The sequence below is a fragment of the Mytilus californianus genome, unplaced genomic scaffold (genome assembly GCF_021869535.1).
Source record: "Mytilus californianus isolate M0D057914Y unplaced genomic scaffold, xbMytCali1.0.p SCAF_22, whole genome shotgun sequence".
Classification (NCBI taxonomy): Eukaryota; Metazoa; Mollusca; class Bivalvia; order Mytilida; family Mytilidae; genus Mytilus; species Mytilus californianus.
This window is the reverse complement of record NW_026262671.1, coordinates 3105311-3122800: the sequence shown is the minus strand read 5'-3', so window position 1 is coordinate 3122800 and position 17490 is coordinate 3105311. Positions and strand designations below refer to the sequence as shown.

Genomic DNA, 17490 nt, shown 5'->3' with positions numbered 1-17490 from the left:
TAATTACAATCATACATGTACGTGTATCAGACTACAAACCAAACGCAGCCTAATACACCTATAATTACAATCATACAAGTGTATCAGACTACAAACCATACACAGCCTAATACACCTGTAATTACAATCATACATGTGTATCAGACTACAAACCAAACGCAGCCTAATACACCTGTAATTACAATCATACATGTGGTATTAAACTACACAACAACACAGGCGAATACACCTATCTTCTTTGTATTGCTTGGTTTTTGTTTTTTATCTCCCATGGACTTATAACATTTCTAGATTTAAATTGGCATCATTTATAAGATAAAGTTTCTCTATCTTATATATGTATATTGAAAAATAGATTGCTTCGCCGAGCGCAGCTGGATATGACCGCAGAGGTCCAACCCTGAACAGTTGGGGCAAAAATGGACACAATACTTGCACTTGATACAGGTCTGAATTTGGAATGTAATTAAATATTTGACACATAATAGGTTTCTGACACAGAATAACTGTAGTCAAAGAACTTGAATTGGTTATGTGATTTGAATTTATATTCATTTCTTTGCTTTTGTGCAATACACTATGTGGTTGCGAATTGACCCCCCCCCACCCCCCCCAAAAAAAAATAAATATTTGAAGAAATTTTCTTTTTAATTTCTGAAATCTTGAGAACAAATTGTCCCTGTCCCCCAATTTTTTTTACCCCTCCCCTTCTCCAAAATAGCACCTCTGGGAAGTTTGCAACTGTAGATGTGTATTATTAATTAAAATAGGTTATAGATGTGTATTATTTCAAATATGTATCTAATCACAGCTTTGATGTTTTTAACTAAACCATTTTCTTTTCAGCAATTATCAAAAATCACTTTTTTCATATGTTTGTCATATAAAATTTTGATATTTTCTATTGCAACCTTAAACTGTAGATCTGAAATAATCAAATATACAATATAAGCTCTGTTAATTTCTTTATGTGTCCATGCCATATCGAGGGCCTGTGATTTGATAGTATTTTTTTCCATTTGTAACTGGCATGGGCATAACCCTAATCATAACAGTAAAATGACGGCACCAAAATTCAAACTTGGTCTTGGTTTTGTGGTTAAACATTGTTAAAAATATTGTGTGTAAAGCTTCTGTCCAAGTTTGGTAGAAATCCAGGATAGTTTAAGAAAGTTATTAAAATTTCAAAAACTTCAACCACAGAGTGAATATTTGTGGCCGCCGCCGCCACCGACAACGAAATGAAGGATCGCTATGTCTTGCTTTTTCGACAAAAGTCAACGGCTCGACAAAAATCAGCAATTTTTAAATTTTTAAAGAGGCATAACTCTAGAACAGTAAAACTGACGCCACCAAAACTCAAATTGAATCAATGTTTTGTGATAATGAGCATCGTGTACAAGATACATAACATTTGGTTGAGACAAACTAAAGTTAGAGATCGTAAACAAAAAATTAAAGCAATTTTTCCATTTGTTAAGGAGCATAACTCTAGAATTGTAAAATCGACGCCACCAAAATTCAACTTGACCTGTGTTTTGTGGAAATAAGCATAGCGTATAAGTTTCATACAATTTGGTTTAGGAAAACTAAAGTTAGAGAACAAAAACCAATTTTGGGATGTACGGATGTATGTACAAGTAAGGGATGTACATACTTACAGAAGAAAAAGGGTAAAACTTAATACGGTGGGGACATAACAATAGCAGTATGACGACAGGAATAAAAAGTTTATATACACTAGATTCATAGAGGTGCTTATAAACCCTGTAACACATTTTATAGTTGATGCAGTGAAATTTAGCATTGAGGCAATAACATTTGAGATTTTTAGTTCGTCATAATTATTTGGACTAGCACTAAGAGTAAGAAAGTCATTTTGCTATTACATGGACAGATTTCATTTAATCATGTAAATAATTGCTACAGCACTTGTCTTGATACACTGAGTTATTCTAAGTAGAAGCTGACTTGTCTGCCTTATCCTTGTAACGATTTGTGTACAAATGTAATTGTTAATTGTAACACTGAGGAGGCTGTGATATGTATGAACTGTCGTTGAGTCAATGTTTTTAAGCTGTCAGTTTGATCCATGTGACTGAGCATGCTGGACGAGTGAAGGTCCTTAAATCCACATTGGAATGTGAAACAGCTAGTATTTGAATAGCAGAATTTAAAAGTTTTCAAATGCTTCTGGCATCAAAACCTTTTGATCGATGTTTTGACAAAAACATGCACTTTTCGATCATAGACAGTATTGACCTTTACTCATCCTTGGCGTGTGACATAAGCCATATGATTATCGAGTATTTCTGTCACTTGTCTAAATTGTTCAATCAAACTTTTATCACTTGTCAATTATCCCACGGCTTGGTCAACATATAAAACATGTTGCATTCAGTAATGTCAGTCATACGGTTTTCTTTCGATACACTCGGGCTTTTACTTTATATTTAATAATAAACATTTGTAAATATCGTACGTAGTAAAAATTGCGCAGGAAAATGTTCATTCATGAAATTTTCATGAATTAAACGATGTCTCACGTAGATTTCTTTTGATTTTCTCTTCAGCGCATGGAAAATCCGCGTAGTGTTTGTGATACTCATTTTCAAAATGAAGTTAAATTCACCTGAATTGTCGGTGAACATTCATTCCTTTTTTATTCAAGCTGTAATCTTTTCAAAAGGACTCAAAATTTCAAAAGCATCTTCCTAGAATCAGTAATCAAATATAAAAAAAGAAGATGTGGTATGATTGTCAATGAGACAACTTCCCACAAGAGACCAAATGACACAGAAATTAACAACTATAGGTCACCGTACGGCCTTCAACAATGAGCAAAGCCCATACCGCACAGTCAGTTATAAAAGGCCCCGAAATGACAATGTAAAACAATTCAAACAAGAAAACTAACGGCCTAATTTATGTACAAATAAAATGCTTCGCTGGGCGCAGCTTGATACGACCGCAGAGGTCGAACCCTGAACAGTTGGGGCAAGTATGGACACAACATTCAAGCTTGATACAGCTCTGAATTTGGATTGTGATTAAATATTTGACACAGCATAGGTTTCTGACACAGAAAGAATGTGGTCTAAGAACTTCAATTTTTTTAATTTACCTATTATGGTCCAATGTCCAAAATCAAAATACATGGTTAGATTCAGCATATCAAAGAACCCCATATATTCAATTTTTGTTGAAATCAAACAAAGTTTAATTTTGGACCCCAACTTGGACAAACTTGAAAACTGGTCCCATAATCAAAAATCTAAACACATGTTTAGATTCAGCATATCAAAGTACCCCAAGAATTCAATTTTTGTTAAAATCAAACTAAGTTTAATTTTGGACCCTTTGGACCTTAATGTAGACCAATTTAAAAAACGGGACCCAAAATTAAAAATCTAAAACACGTTTAGATTTGGCATATCAAAGAACCCCAATAATTCAATTTTTGATGAAATCAAACAAAGTTTAATTTTGGACCCTTTTGACCTCAATATGAACCAATTTGATAGCGGGCCTACAAAACAAAAAATCTAAATACATGGTAAGATTCAGCATATCAAAGAACCCCATATATTCAATTTCTGTTGAAATCAAACAAAGTTTAATTTTGGACCCCAATTTGGACCAACTTGAAAACTGGGCCAAAAATCAAAAATCTAAATACATGTTTAGATTCAGCATATCAAAGAACCCCATATATTCAATTTTTGTTGAAATCAAACAAAGTTTAATTATGGACCCCAACTTGGACAAACTTGAAAACTGGTCCCATAATCAAAAATCTAAACACATGTTTAGATTCAGCATATCAAAGAACCCCAAAAATTCAATTTTTGTTAAAATCAAACTAAGTTTAATTTTGGACCCTTTGGACCTTAATGTAGACCAATTTAAAAAACGGGACCCAAAATTAAAAATCTAAATACACGGTTAGATTTGGCATATCAAAGAACCCCAATAATTAAATTTTTGATGAAATCAAACAAAGTTTAATTTTGGACCCTTTTGACCTCAAAATGAACCAATTTGATAGCGGGCCCACAAATAAAAAATCTAAATACATGGTAAGATTCAGCATATCAAAGAACCCCATATATTCAATTTTTGTTGAAATCAAACAAAGTTTCATTTTGGACCCCAATTTGGACCAACTTGAAAACTGGGCCAAAAATCTAAAATCTAAATACATGTTTAGATTCAGCATATCAAAGAACCCCATATATTCAATTTTTGTTGAAATCAAACAAAGTTTAATTTTGGACCCCAACTTGGACCAACTTGAAAACTGGGCCCATAATCAAAATTCTAAACACATGTTTAGATTCAGCATATCAAAGAACCCCAAGAATTCAACTTTTGTTAAAATCAAACTAAGTTTAATTTTGGACCCTTTGGACCTTAATGTAGACCAATTTAAAAACGGGACCCATAATTAAAAATCTAAATACACGGTTAGATTTGGCATATCAAAGAACCCCAATAATTCAATTTTTGATGAAATCAAACAAAGTTTAATTTTGGACCCTTTTGACCTCAATATGAACCAATTTGATAGCGGGTCCACAAATAAAAAATCTAAATACATGGTTAGATTCAGCATATCAAAGAACCCCAAGAATTCAATTTTTGATGAAATCAAACAAAGTTTAATTTTGGACCCTTTTGACCTCAATGTGGACAAAGTTGATAACGGGGCCCAAAAATCAAAAATCTAAATACATGGTTAGATTCAGCATATCAAAGAACCCCATATATTCAATTTTTGTTGAAATCAAACAAAGTTTAATTTTGGACCCCGATTTGGACCAACTTGAAAACTGGGCCCATAATCAAGAATCTAAATACACGGTTAGATTCGGCATATCAAAGAACCCCAATAATTCAATTTTTGTTAAAATCAAACTAAGTTTAATTTTGGACCCTTTTGACCTTAATGTAGACCAATTTAAAAACGGGGCCCAAAATCCAAAAACTTAATACACGGTTAGATTCAGCATATTAAAGAACCCCAAGAATTCAAGAATAAAACCCCATTGAAATTGATCAAGAAATAAGCAATTTATACGAAGTATCTTCTTTTGCACAATACTGTGCAATTGAATATTTCTTGCTATTGTGCAATACTGTACAATTGACAATTTCTTGCTATTGCGCAATATTGTGCCATTGGATATTTCTTGCTATTGCGCAATACTGTGCAATTGAAGATTTCTTGCTATTGCGCAATACTGTGCAATTGAAGATTTCTTGCAATTGTGCAATACTGTGCAATTGAAAATTTCTTGCTATTGCACAATACTTATTATATAATAATTTACACATCCTGTTTGGTGTGTAACTCCTACCATATCATTATTATTTGCTTTTAAATATTAATCAGAAATAACCAATCTTAAAATGGAAAATTTTAAAAGAAAAAAAAAGGAAAAAAAGAAAAAAAACGAAAAAAAAAAAATCCCCCCCCCAAATTTTTTGAACCCCCTTATGATTCATCACCCCCAAACTCAATCTCAGCCTTCCCTTTGTGGTATGGTACCTTGCAGTACAATTTCAGAGAGATCCATACACTTGAACACAAGTTATTGTCTGGAAACTAGAAAAATGCTTATTTTTGGCCCCTTTTTGGCCCCCAATTCCTAAACGTTTCAGGCAATTACCCCCAAACTCAATTCCAGCTTTCCCTTTGTGATATGGAACCCTGTAGTACAATTTCAGAAATATCCAAACACTTACACACAAGTTATTGTCATGAAACTAGAAAAATGCTTGTTTTTTGCCCCTTTTTTGGCCCCTAATTCCTAAAATTTTGAGGCAATTACCCCCAAAATCAATTACAGCCTTCCCTTTGTGATATGGAACCTTGTGGTACAATGTCAGAGAGATCCATACACTTACACACAAGTTATTGTCTGGAATTACAAAAATGCTTATTTTTGGCCCCTTTTTGGCCCCTAATTCCTTAACTGTTGGTACCATAACCCCCAAAATCAATCCCAACCTTCCTTTCGTGGTATTGAACCTTATGGTAAAATTTCATGGAGATCCATTCACTTAAACTAAAGTTAGAGTGCGAAAACCAATGTGTCTTCGGACGACGCCGGACGACGCCAGACGACGACGACAACGACGACGACGACGACGACGACGACGACGACGACGACGCCAACGTCATACCAATATACGACCAAAAAATTTTCAATTTTTGCGGTCGTATAAAAATGAATGAAAAACAAATATGAACACATAAACAAACGACAACCACTGAATTACAGGCTCCTGACTTGGGACAGGCACATACATACAGAATGTGGTGGGGTTAAACATGTTAGCGGGATCCCAACCCTCCCCCTAACCTGGGATAGTGGTGTAACAGAACAACGTCAGTTGAAAGAGGCTTAGCTCATCAGATGGATAAAAATACAAATACTACAATTACCAGTGGACGTGGCCGGGTACTTGTACATCCAAACAACAAAAAGACACTAAGTACAGATCTGAGAGTACTCGCAGTTATTGACAGCTAGTTCAAAGCCACTAACAACTAATAGAAAAATCATGCATCTAAGACTAAATTATCAATCCATACACATCCAACATACAATGGATTTAGTGTAAAGACGTCATAAACAGTCAGAGAAAAACCTTGTGCAATGACAAGATACAGGTATCGACAGTTTGTAGATCCATGAATGTGTATATGTATATTTGATTTGATTTGATTTTTGGTGTTTTAACGCCACTTTTAAGCACCGCTTTTGGGCTATTTCGTGGCGGCCAGTTTTTATTGGTGGAGGAAGCTGGAGTGCCCGGAGAAAACCACCGACCTTGGATAGGAAAACTGACAATCCTAGTCAATTAAGATTGGAGTCGAGTGCACCTGCACGATCTGGGTTCGAACTCACAACCTCAGTGTTGACTGGCTAGTGATTACAGTAGTAACTACTTAGACCACTCGGCCACCAAGGCCCCTATATGTATATAAAATAATATTTAGTTTGTAAATACTAGTACTACATTATCTTGGAGCAGAACATTTGCGATAGACTGTCACCTGAAAGTTTGAGGCCGAGGACTTAGGAAAGTATTGCTATAGCAAACTTCCCAAAAAGATTCTTTCCCTCAAGATATAGTCATTATCTCAATTCAAATTTCCACTGGAGTTTGTAACCATAATAACCCATTTAAATACATCATAAAAGTCTTAAAATAGAAAATGACATACATAATCATGGCTAAAATTAAATTACCTTCATCAGCATATTTAAAATAGTAACTTCTAAAAATAAATTGACAGCTAATCACCTCAAGACAATACAAAATTTCTTTATACATAATTGAAAAGCAGTGTTAGGGAGGTAATTCAAAATGTTGTGTTTGAATTACTTCCCCTACACTGCTTTTAAATTATATTTTATACTTAAGTAATTGTCTATTAACCAGGACACCCTTGTTTTCCTCCCCTTTTTTGGCCCTAATTCCTAAAAGGTTTGAGCCATAACTCCCCAAAGCCAATTTTTACTGTAGAATAATTTCAGAGAGATCCATACACCATTCCACAAGTTATTGTCTGGAAACTAGAAAAATGCTTATTTGAATCCTCAAAAAATCCAACTTACCAGCTTGGCTACAATGTTTCAGTACCAATTGCTATGCTCTAATCATTCACTCACTTACCAAAAACATAAAACACTGATGGCCATCCGCCAAGAAAATCAGAGTCAGCTAGAATTCCACATAAAGGCATGGCTATCACTGTTCCTAACTGTGCTCCAGCATAACTAAACCCTGCTAGTTTACTCCTCTCCCAGATAGGCGCCCACTGTCCCCACATGGCATGCATAGCTGGGAAAGTTACACCCTGAAAAATAAAATAACTACTAGAAACAAATTCTGCTGTTTGCTTTAAAAAAACATGTGAAGGACGTTATTTAACCTATAATAGAAAAACAAAGGATATGGGGTATTCATCCATTACACAAAATCAGTACATGCAAAGCAAAAAAATACACAAAGAGCCAAGGAACAGCTGCTATAATTGTTAACTTATTATACATTGTAACTTGGATGGAGAGTTGTCTTATTGGCAGTCATACCACATCTTCTTATTTATAATAACTACACTTCCATAGTTCAATAGACAAACAACATCCAACAGGCCATCAAATCCTGCTGTTTTTTTTGGTCAATGAATGCCCAGTTCCAATTATATGACTTGGTTGTAAATAAAATTGTTTCTGGCCGTAACCAGGACTTGTCTTTTTATAAATAATTTTTACATTAATCTATTTTTAAGTTAAACTGACATCTTCACATCTGATGTGAATGTTGTTTTAACTTTGAAATCGTGAACATGGTGAAATTAATGAATTTCTAATCATAATTGTATGAATTTGTCTTTAACTTTGTTCATTGAAACAAAATATGAAAAGAAACTGATGCAGATGTATAATTTACAATTTTTCGCGCCTTATGTAAGAGGGTCGTAATGGGGGTACCTTCATGAAGAATAACAGTAAAAATTCTTGCCAAATGACATTAATGATAATTTTTGATGCATGTAGATAAAATGTACTTTTCCTTTTAGACGATGAAAAAATCAACTAATTTTGATGAATCAGGTTGGTTTTTTTTTCAAAAATAAGGGTAAACATAATTACTTGCGACCTCTGATGAATCACTTAACGAATATTTTGAAGAATCAGGGTAAAATTTTAACCAATGTGACACTAATGGTAGCCCAATATGACTGTTTGATGCCTGACGCTGAAGTGCATTCATACCCTCATGTAAAGGCTGCTTAAGTGAATTTCCCCCTCATTTTATTCGTCTTCAATGTCTCAGCCCATAGCCCTAATGGATAAAATTACACACCTCCCCAATACCTTCAACAATCCTAAGTGCTATAAAATAACCGAGTCCAGCTCGGGCAGCTAGTGGTGTCAGCATTGTCAGTACAGCGGTACATAGTACACCAAAACCAAACATTCTCTTCCCACCAATAATCTCCGCCATCTTTCCTCCTATAATCTGTGTACAGATATAACCATAGAAAAATGATCCAAGAATGATCCCTTGTGTGTTTTGGTCCCAGTTAAATTCTCCCTAAAATACAAAAAGAACAAGTTTGATTGAAGAATTAAATATAAAAAATAAAATACAATGCCCAAAGCCCAAAGCCCTAGGCGGAGCTTAATAAATTAAATAAACTGATCATGAATTTAGATACAGTGTATAATGACTGCATTGATTACAACATTTCTTAGTAATGATGACGATAAATGTATAGATGGACATTTCTAAATAATGTCAAATCAACCTGTAGTACATGAGTTAAGTGCTTTCTTATTCTATATCCTTTTTTTCTACTTTTTATACACAGGGCATTCATTCCATTTTCTTTCAAGTGTTATTGACAATTTAATCAATACATAACCATGATAACTTGTAATGCATTTTTTTTCTAAATAAGTAACAAATTATATTTTTTTATCTGAGTTTTTTTATTGAATAAACTGTCAGTTTCAGTCACGAAGATAACTTTATTTTGTTTGTAAGTGAGTTAGCACATCAATTAACCAAATTAGACCAATAAGAATATGAATACGAAAGTCTTATTTTGATTCGGTTCACATATAACAAATACAAACATAAGCTCTTGAGAGCTTTTTACCAAATATGAATAACATATACATAACATTAAAACACACAGCATGCAACATTGATATATACTTGTTATTGTTTAATATCTATTAGGTATAATCATAAGGAAACATTGTTAGCTTAACCATGTTAACATAGCTGTTTTTCATTTCAACAACAAATTATGTTCACAAAAATCTTATCAAGAAATCTGTCTATTGTTGAAGTTCTGTTTTTGCCTGTAGATGTCTATTGGTTATTCATGTTGTTTTGTTGTTGTCTTATTCCTGTATACCCAAAATCTCATTTTACTTATGGTAAATAAATACATACACATACATAAGAAATGTCTTTCTGTTTAATTAAAAAATAAATCTGCATAAAATCATCAATAAAATAATTTGCCTCACTACACTGATCATGACTCCCAAGTATATTTTTGGTCAATTTCCTTAAACTCTTGATCTGGCCCTACTTATCTCTCATTTTATACTGATACATTGTACTAAAAATTTTTACCATGATTTATACATACCACTTTGACCGTAGTATTTTTACCAGAATCAGGGCCTGCACATGCTTCTTCATCACTGGTATTTTTAGTTGTACCAGTGTCATTCACCATGGCAACCAATCCTACACTCAGGTTGACTCTCAAGCAGTAGACATTTACAAATCCTAAAAAGGCCATAAAGGCAAGGAAATGTCTGGTTCCAAAACATTCTCCTGAAATTATAAATTACATAGCACCCTGAATTAAATGACAACAGAATAGGATTAAAGAAGATAATATTAAGATAACGTTATAAGTTTTCCCAGTGAAACATAATAATTTTTTTGTTACATGTATACATGGTATACTGTAAATTCAAAAAATTATTATGTGCATTTATTAATAGAAAATATTAAGCAAGTATCATTCAATATACAACAGAAACATCTTAAATTTCAAATTTAAAGATTAAACTATCAAAAAATTAAGTGTAAATGTGACTTTCAGAAAAAGTCTGGTTAAATTAAGGGCAGATACTGAATTTGATAGGCATGCTAGGACAATTTGTGTTTTTTTTTAATTTTCAAGAAGATTTAAATCAGGCCCCCTATCATGCCTATGACCTCCTATTTTTATTCAAGACATTTCCGAAAAAATTTAGAAAAGCAATTCTATCCAATTCTATCACTTAATGTTTTCTCAACAAGGAATAATTAAGTTTCCACTATATAACCCATATCAAATAACTGTGACTTCGTTAATTTTAATGTTAATGGAAAACAAGGTCCTTGAACACTAGTTTTTATATTGAAATTTAAACGTATACATTGACCCAGACGTCTTTGACAGAAGAATAAGACAAATCTAATGTTGAACATTTAGTCACCCCAACTACCTTTATACAGATACTTAATATAAACTTTAATAAAGGATTGTGCAGCATCGCATTATAATCAGTTTGCAGCAGTTCCTCTTAATTTAATACTTCTACAATGACATGGTTAAAATAAATATTTTCACTAGAAATGGTAGGTTTAATGGCTAATCATAATCATAATCATAATCACAATTTATATTTTTTGATGTTTTGGGGTATTTTTGAATAGGCACTGGCTACGGTCATGACGGTTACATGGAAATGTAACAATAATAAAAAAAATATTGTTACATTGGAGACTAATTGCCGGAATAAAGGGTTGGGTAGGGATCTGATTAACTACGAATGACACAATAATATTTGTGTCTACGGTTACATTGTGTTATTGTTACATTAATGCACTTCAATGTACACTAGATTTATTCTTTACAGGGTTTCAAATTAGCGGTGGTCTGAGGTCTGTGACCTTCCATTTAAGGGTTCGGACCTTCCCACCGGTAGTTAGTTACACCCGACGGACTTTCGTATTTTTGCAGGTTAAAAAGTTACAAAAGCTTTTTGAACATGTTGAACAAAAATATATAAAATCAAAAAAATCTTGAAATATGCATTTTTATTGAAAGGAAACTTATGTATTTGCTTACATTCTTCACAATTGAATTGATGTGTAGTAATGTGACAGGTAGTCGTACAAGATCCCGGGAAACTCGAGAATGTAATATTGAAACATAACCAGTAAACGGTATGAGTTTGTTTGGGTTTGGAGTGACCCCTTCTAAAGAAAACCTGATGAAGCAGGGGATACAACGGGGGTGATTGATGAAATGGCCTACACAGCCTGAAAGACAGGATCTGTCTTTAGACCAAATATATGACAGGAAAAAACAAGAACGTAAATTTTCCCCACAAACAGTGAAAGGGAAAGTGCCTGGGTTCATTGTACAAAAAAAACTTGACACCATAAAAATCATGATGAAAAATAACCACCAGCATATATATATCTTGCCAAAAAAAGTGGTTAAAAGAAACTGACCCTAAGTTGGGCAGTTATCTGACACAAAGTTAGGCCAGTGTTCTTAAGCAGCAATTGAAACCAAACCAATTATAAAGGTACAAAGTGTTATTTAACACAGCATATAGTGGTTGGAAAAGAGGAAGCCTTTTTCTGACTGAATTTGAAAAAAACTGAGGGTAATGTAGTAAGATATGATGGTTGTTTTGTTATGGTAAGGAATTTCTATTTTTATAAAATGAATTTTCAATAAAAATTTGACCTTTAAGAATAAAGGCGGACCTGTAAGTATCTTTGGTCAAAGGTCCTGGACCTTCACTTGCTTAAAGTATATTTAAACCACTGCTTTAACCTTCTATAGTTTTGTTGCTTAATCTTTTTTTTTCGCCAATAAAAACAAAATTATAGGGATTCTGAAAATGAAAACACTGTTTCTACCAGTTTCTTCCCAAAATCTGTCGGCAATTGTTACCATCAAATTAAGTTTATCATTGGTTTTTTTTTAATCTACCGTATGTTAAGCATGTTAAGTTGGATATTGAAATTGGAGTTGAAATAAAATCAGTAATGGATGATATTATGAACTCATATTAAAAGACAACATGAAACAACCTCACATGCACTCAACAAAAAGATTGGACAAGAATATAAACATCGCAAGAGTAAAAAAATATTTTTCACCTGAAGCATGAAAGACATTGAAAACTTCTTTAACACTTAAAAAGGGGTAGTGCAGAATGGCATTCACTCACGGTTCAGTATGCAATACAGACATGCACATTGCTGCATCACTCATTTGTGATGGCTTCAAAATGCGTCGGACTAACACATGCTCCCAAAACAACATACTGGATTTGTAGAAATCTCATTGTAAATAAAAAATTTTGCAATATTGTTGTAAAATTCAAATATAAGTTTTCAAGTTTTATTTAAATACATATTACTAGTCCCAGTATACATTGGATTGCATTAATGTAAAAATAACGCTATGTAACTGTAGACAAAATTATTATTGTTACATTCGTAATTAATCAGTTCCTTGCCCAACCCTGCATTCCAGCAATTAGTCTCCAAGGACTGTCATTCATCAGAGCAGTTCAAAGGGACACATTAAATCAGCAACTGGTCACTTCAGCAACTGTAAAAATCATGTAACTCAAAGAGCAGTTGGAATAAATGATAAATTTTATCAACTGGTTTGTTGTTTGAAGTGTTCAAAGCAGAGGTGGATTTAGGCCTGTAATTTAGGGGTGCCACCTTTTTTAAAGGGGAAAAAATGGTTGATTATTTAGGGAATCACTGAAGCACGACTTGACCGGGCCCCCACTTATGAAAATTTCTGGATCCTCCACTGCACAGCATAATATGTTACTTCACAAACTTAAGAACACTTGCAGAATTGCTATATATTTAACTGATCGCTACGGGTAAATTTCTGATTTGATCACCTGAAGGAGGTTTTAGTACCGCTCCTGTTCCTTTCGAGTAGTCATTTTTTACATGTGATTGGGAATATATCATTGGGGTTTCATCGGAGACAACAGACATTGTGTTAATGTCATGTGAGGATGAACAGCAAAGGAGACCATCTGCCTTGTAAACAAAGAGAAGACAACTTGATCACATGACAAACGCATTGTCATAAATTGGCGGTCTCACTAATTAGCGACAAGAAGAATTTTAGCGACAAGAAGCGTCAAGAAGCGACAAGAAGAATAATTTTAGCGACAAGAAGCGACAAGAAGCGACAAGAAGGCTATTTAGCGACAAGAAGCGACAAGAAGCGACAAGAAGGCTATTTAGCGACAAGAAAACATTTTTGTTTATTAAAATTACTTATTCCAAATAAATATTAAAAGAATATGCAAAGAAAAACAATTTTAGCGGCAAGAAAGTCAATATTCTATCGATAAATAGATAGAAAAAAATTTGAAACATAGATCTAATTGCTACATGTATTTGTGATATTTTATTATTTGTTATGTATAACAGCAAGTATTACGTTTACCCTGTCGTATTATGATATTAATCTTATGATTTGTTTTTAAAACTCTCTTAAATAATATACACTATATAATAAACTTGCGAAAAGCATTATTTGTGCATCATTGTCCAGAAAATACAGACACAAATTCAAACAAGAGTAAAACATAAATGTGAATATTTTTCATCATTTTATTTTGTGTATTTCCTCATTTAACGATATTTATCATGTTAACTTTATGAATAGTTTAATGTTGATTGAAGATTAAAGGAAATTAATGACAATCTTGAGTTTTCAACAGGTGTTCAAAATTTACAATGATTGTATATTCTGGCGCGTGTAATTGTATAGTCTGACGCGTGTACAAAGTTGCCGTGACAAACTAAATCCCTTAGGATAAGGGTTTTCCTCTTGGGCAAAGGAAATAGTAAGGGAAGTTATACCCTGCATTATTAAACTTACACTCTAAAAAAAACTACACAATCCCTTTCTTCCTCACAAATGTTTAATTTCTTCATCTGATCAATATAATAAAAAAACAAATATTAATTTATTCCTGCCCATATGTTAAAAAAAATCAATTGCATATATTTTAATATTTATTTGGAATAAGTAATCTTAATAAAAAAAAATGTTTTCTTGTCGCTAAATAGTCTTCTTGTCGCTAAATAGTCTTCTTGTCGCTTCTTGACGCTAAAATTATTCTTCTTGTCGCTTCTTGACGCTTCTTGTTGCTAATTAGTGAGACCCTAAATTGGCGGGGAAAATGATTGAACTAAATACCGCCGTTTCACCAAGAATTATGAATAAGACCATGAACATAATACATGTAAACACATTCTTATTATAAGCGTTTTTTATATCTCGTTTCAACATTAGACAACTATGTGTAAAGTAGTCTCAGTTATAATACAGACATGAAAAACATTGTTATACAATACAGATCTATTTTTTTATTGTCTTTATCTTGTTAATCACAGTGCCCGTCACATAGGCGGAGCAGATTGCCATTACAATGAATTTATAAATGAAATGCATATTTATCTAAGAATCATAGATATCAGAGAGAATGGAGAAAATAGAATGACAATACTTGTAAAAAATTTTAAATGGAATTAGGAGGTGTTATAATACTTTTTTTTTTACCATATATTTTTCCTAAAAAATATATTCTGATTCTCAAATTGATGAAAAATATTCTTTTCAAGTAGAAGACACAAAAAATATTCTGAATCCAGATTTTCCCCATACCTTGTAGTGTTAAATTTTGAACCAAATTATTTGATTGATAGTGTTGAAAAAGTAAATTAATTGGTACGCGCTTTGCACGAAAAGAAATTCTGAATCAAACAAACTGACTTAAAACCATAACCCCCTCTCCCCCCTTCCCCCTTGTAGTTAAATGGTTGCTCCCTAAACAGTCATATTTCAAGCAGCCAATAGAAAATAGCAAACCACATAAAGAAATGTGGGATCAACTCAAAGATTTAAAACCTACAGTTCCAAATGTAATTTATTCTACCTTAGCTCTCAGTAATAAGAAATATGGTAATATACAAGATATAGAAAACATCTTTAACACATACTTCACAACAACAGGAGATTGTAATCCTTTCAAGCAGATAAATTAAATAATTTCGTACGTGCAAGGTTAAATCCCCCAGAATGTTAGATTAACGATTCCATTTATCAAAACATATGAAACTAAAATATACTTTCCGTAAGTAAGAAACGTCCAAAAACAACAGGCTTATATATATATATAGATGATGTTGGCCCATTTTCCCTTAAAAAATCATCAGAAGCTTTAGCACCAAGTATAACATATATAATTAACTTAAGTATACTAGGTGTTTTCCCAGAAAATGTAGGAACAGCCTTTCCAGATCTGAAAAAAAGCATTTGATCTTGTCGATCATCTCATTCTCTGCCATTTATTGCATTCATTCAAACAATGTCTCAGATTTTTTAGTGAAATGGTCCAATTAACTCGTGTCTCTCAAATAGACCACACAAAGTGTGCTCAGTTAATACAACTTCAGATTCTGATATCATTAAACATGGGGTTCCTCAAGGGTCTATTTTTATGTATCCTACTGTTAGTTGTATTCATAAATCATGTGACTTAAGAGGCATCAATTTCAGTCATTGAATACAACACTTCATACCCTTGGTATAAACAGTCTGGTATAAATAAGGAAGCGATAAAGAGAAAACTAAACCACGATACCAATAGATTATACTATAAAGAAATCGTGTTTAAACAACAATATGGTAATATTAAAATCCATTAAAAACTACTTTTATGCTGGTTGGAACAAATCAAAAACGATATTTGATAGGTCATAAACTAAATATATAGTTATACAAGATAACCCAATAACATCTGTTGAAACACAAGAGCTTCTAGGTATTCTGTATTTATAATGCCTATATTCTGCCCATAATTCATTTGTGTTGCTCAATATGGCGAAAATGTAATGCAGATGGAATTCAAAGAATTGCTAAGATGCAGAAAAGAGCTGTCAAAATTATACTTAATGCACCAATACTAACACCTCTACTGTTAATTTATTTAAAGAGCTGAAATGGTTAAATTTCAAATCTAGGATTTCTTGTCAATAATTGATTCGTGTTCATAAAATTCTCAATAATAAAGCTACCAATTACCTTAAAGAACTATGTTAGATGTGTACTGATTGATAATTTAGTCTTAGATGCATGATTTTTTTTCATTAGTTGTTAGTGGCTTTGAACTAGCTGCTAGTAAATGCGAGTACTCTAAGATCTGTATTTAGTGTCTTTTTGTTGTTGGGATATACAAGTAACCGGCCATGTCCACTCTGTGTTTTTGTTAGATGTATTTCTATTTGTATTCATCTGATGAGTTAAGACTTTTTCAACTGATATTTATAGTTCGTTCTCATGTTGTACTGTTATACCACTGTCCCAGGTTAGGGGGGGGGGGGGGGGGGGTCCCGCTAACATGTTTAACCCCGCCACATTCTGTATGTATGTGCCTGTCCCAAGTCAGGAGCCTGTAATTCAATGGTTGTCGTTTGTTGATGTGTTACACATTTGTTTTTCGTTCATAAATTAGGCCGTTACTTTTCTCGTTTGAATTGTTTTACATTTGTCATGTCGGGGCCTGTTATAGCTGACTATGAGGTATGGGTTTTGCTTATTGTTGAAGGTAGTAAGGTGACCGATAGTTGTTAATTTCTGAGTCATTTGGTCTCTTGTGGAGAGATGTCTCATTGGCAATCATAACACATCTTCTTTTTTAAATGTTGTCCAATTATAAACCTACACAGCAGACATTTTTAAGATCTTCTGCATATAATAATCTAGTTGTAGTGAGGCCATATACAAATTCCACGTAAAAACCATTCGCACATAGCACTTAAGTCCTATAATATAAGACTGCGTAGGTTGATATCGTTTGCATTCAACGTTTTTTATCGGAAATT

At 33.1% G+C, this 17490-nt stretch overlaps 1 protein-coding gene across 1 annotated transcript in view; it reads right to left on the bottom strand.

Annotated features, from left to right (window-relative positions):
- The window catches only part of LOC127732094 (sialin-like), a 28710-nt gene extending 15049 nt beyond the window's left edge, over positions 1-13661 (bottom strand). The window contains exons 1-4 of the mRNA XM_052241147.1: positions 13485-13661; positions 10190-10380; positions 8887-9117; positions 7690-7873 (exon numbers count right to left, since the gene is read on the bottom strand). Of these exons, the coding sequence (XP_052097107.1) occupies positions 7690-7873; positions 8887-9117; positions 10190-10380; positions 13485-13584 (706 nt within the window). The 5' untranslated portion in view covers positions 13585-13661. The remainder of the gene's footprint in view (positions 1-7689; positions 7874-8886; positions 9118-10189; positions 10381-13484) is intronic.
- Between the last annotated feature and the right edge of the window lie 3829 nt (positions 13662-17490).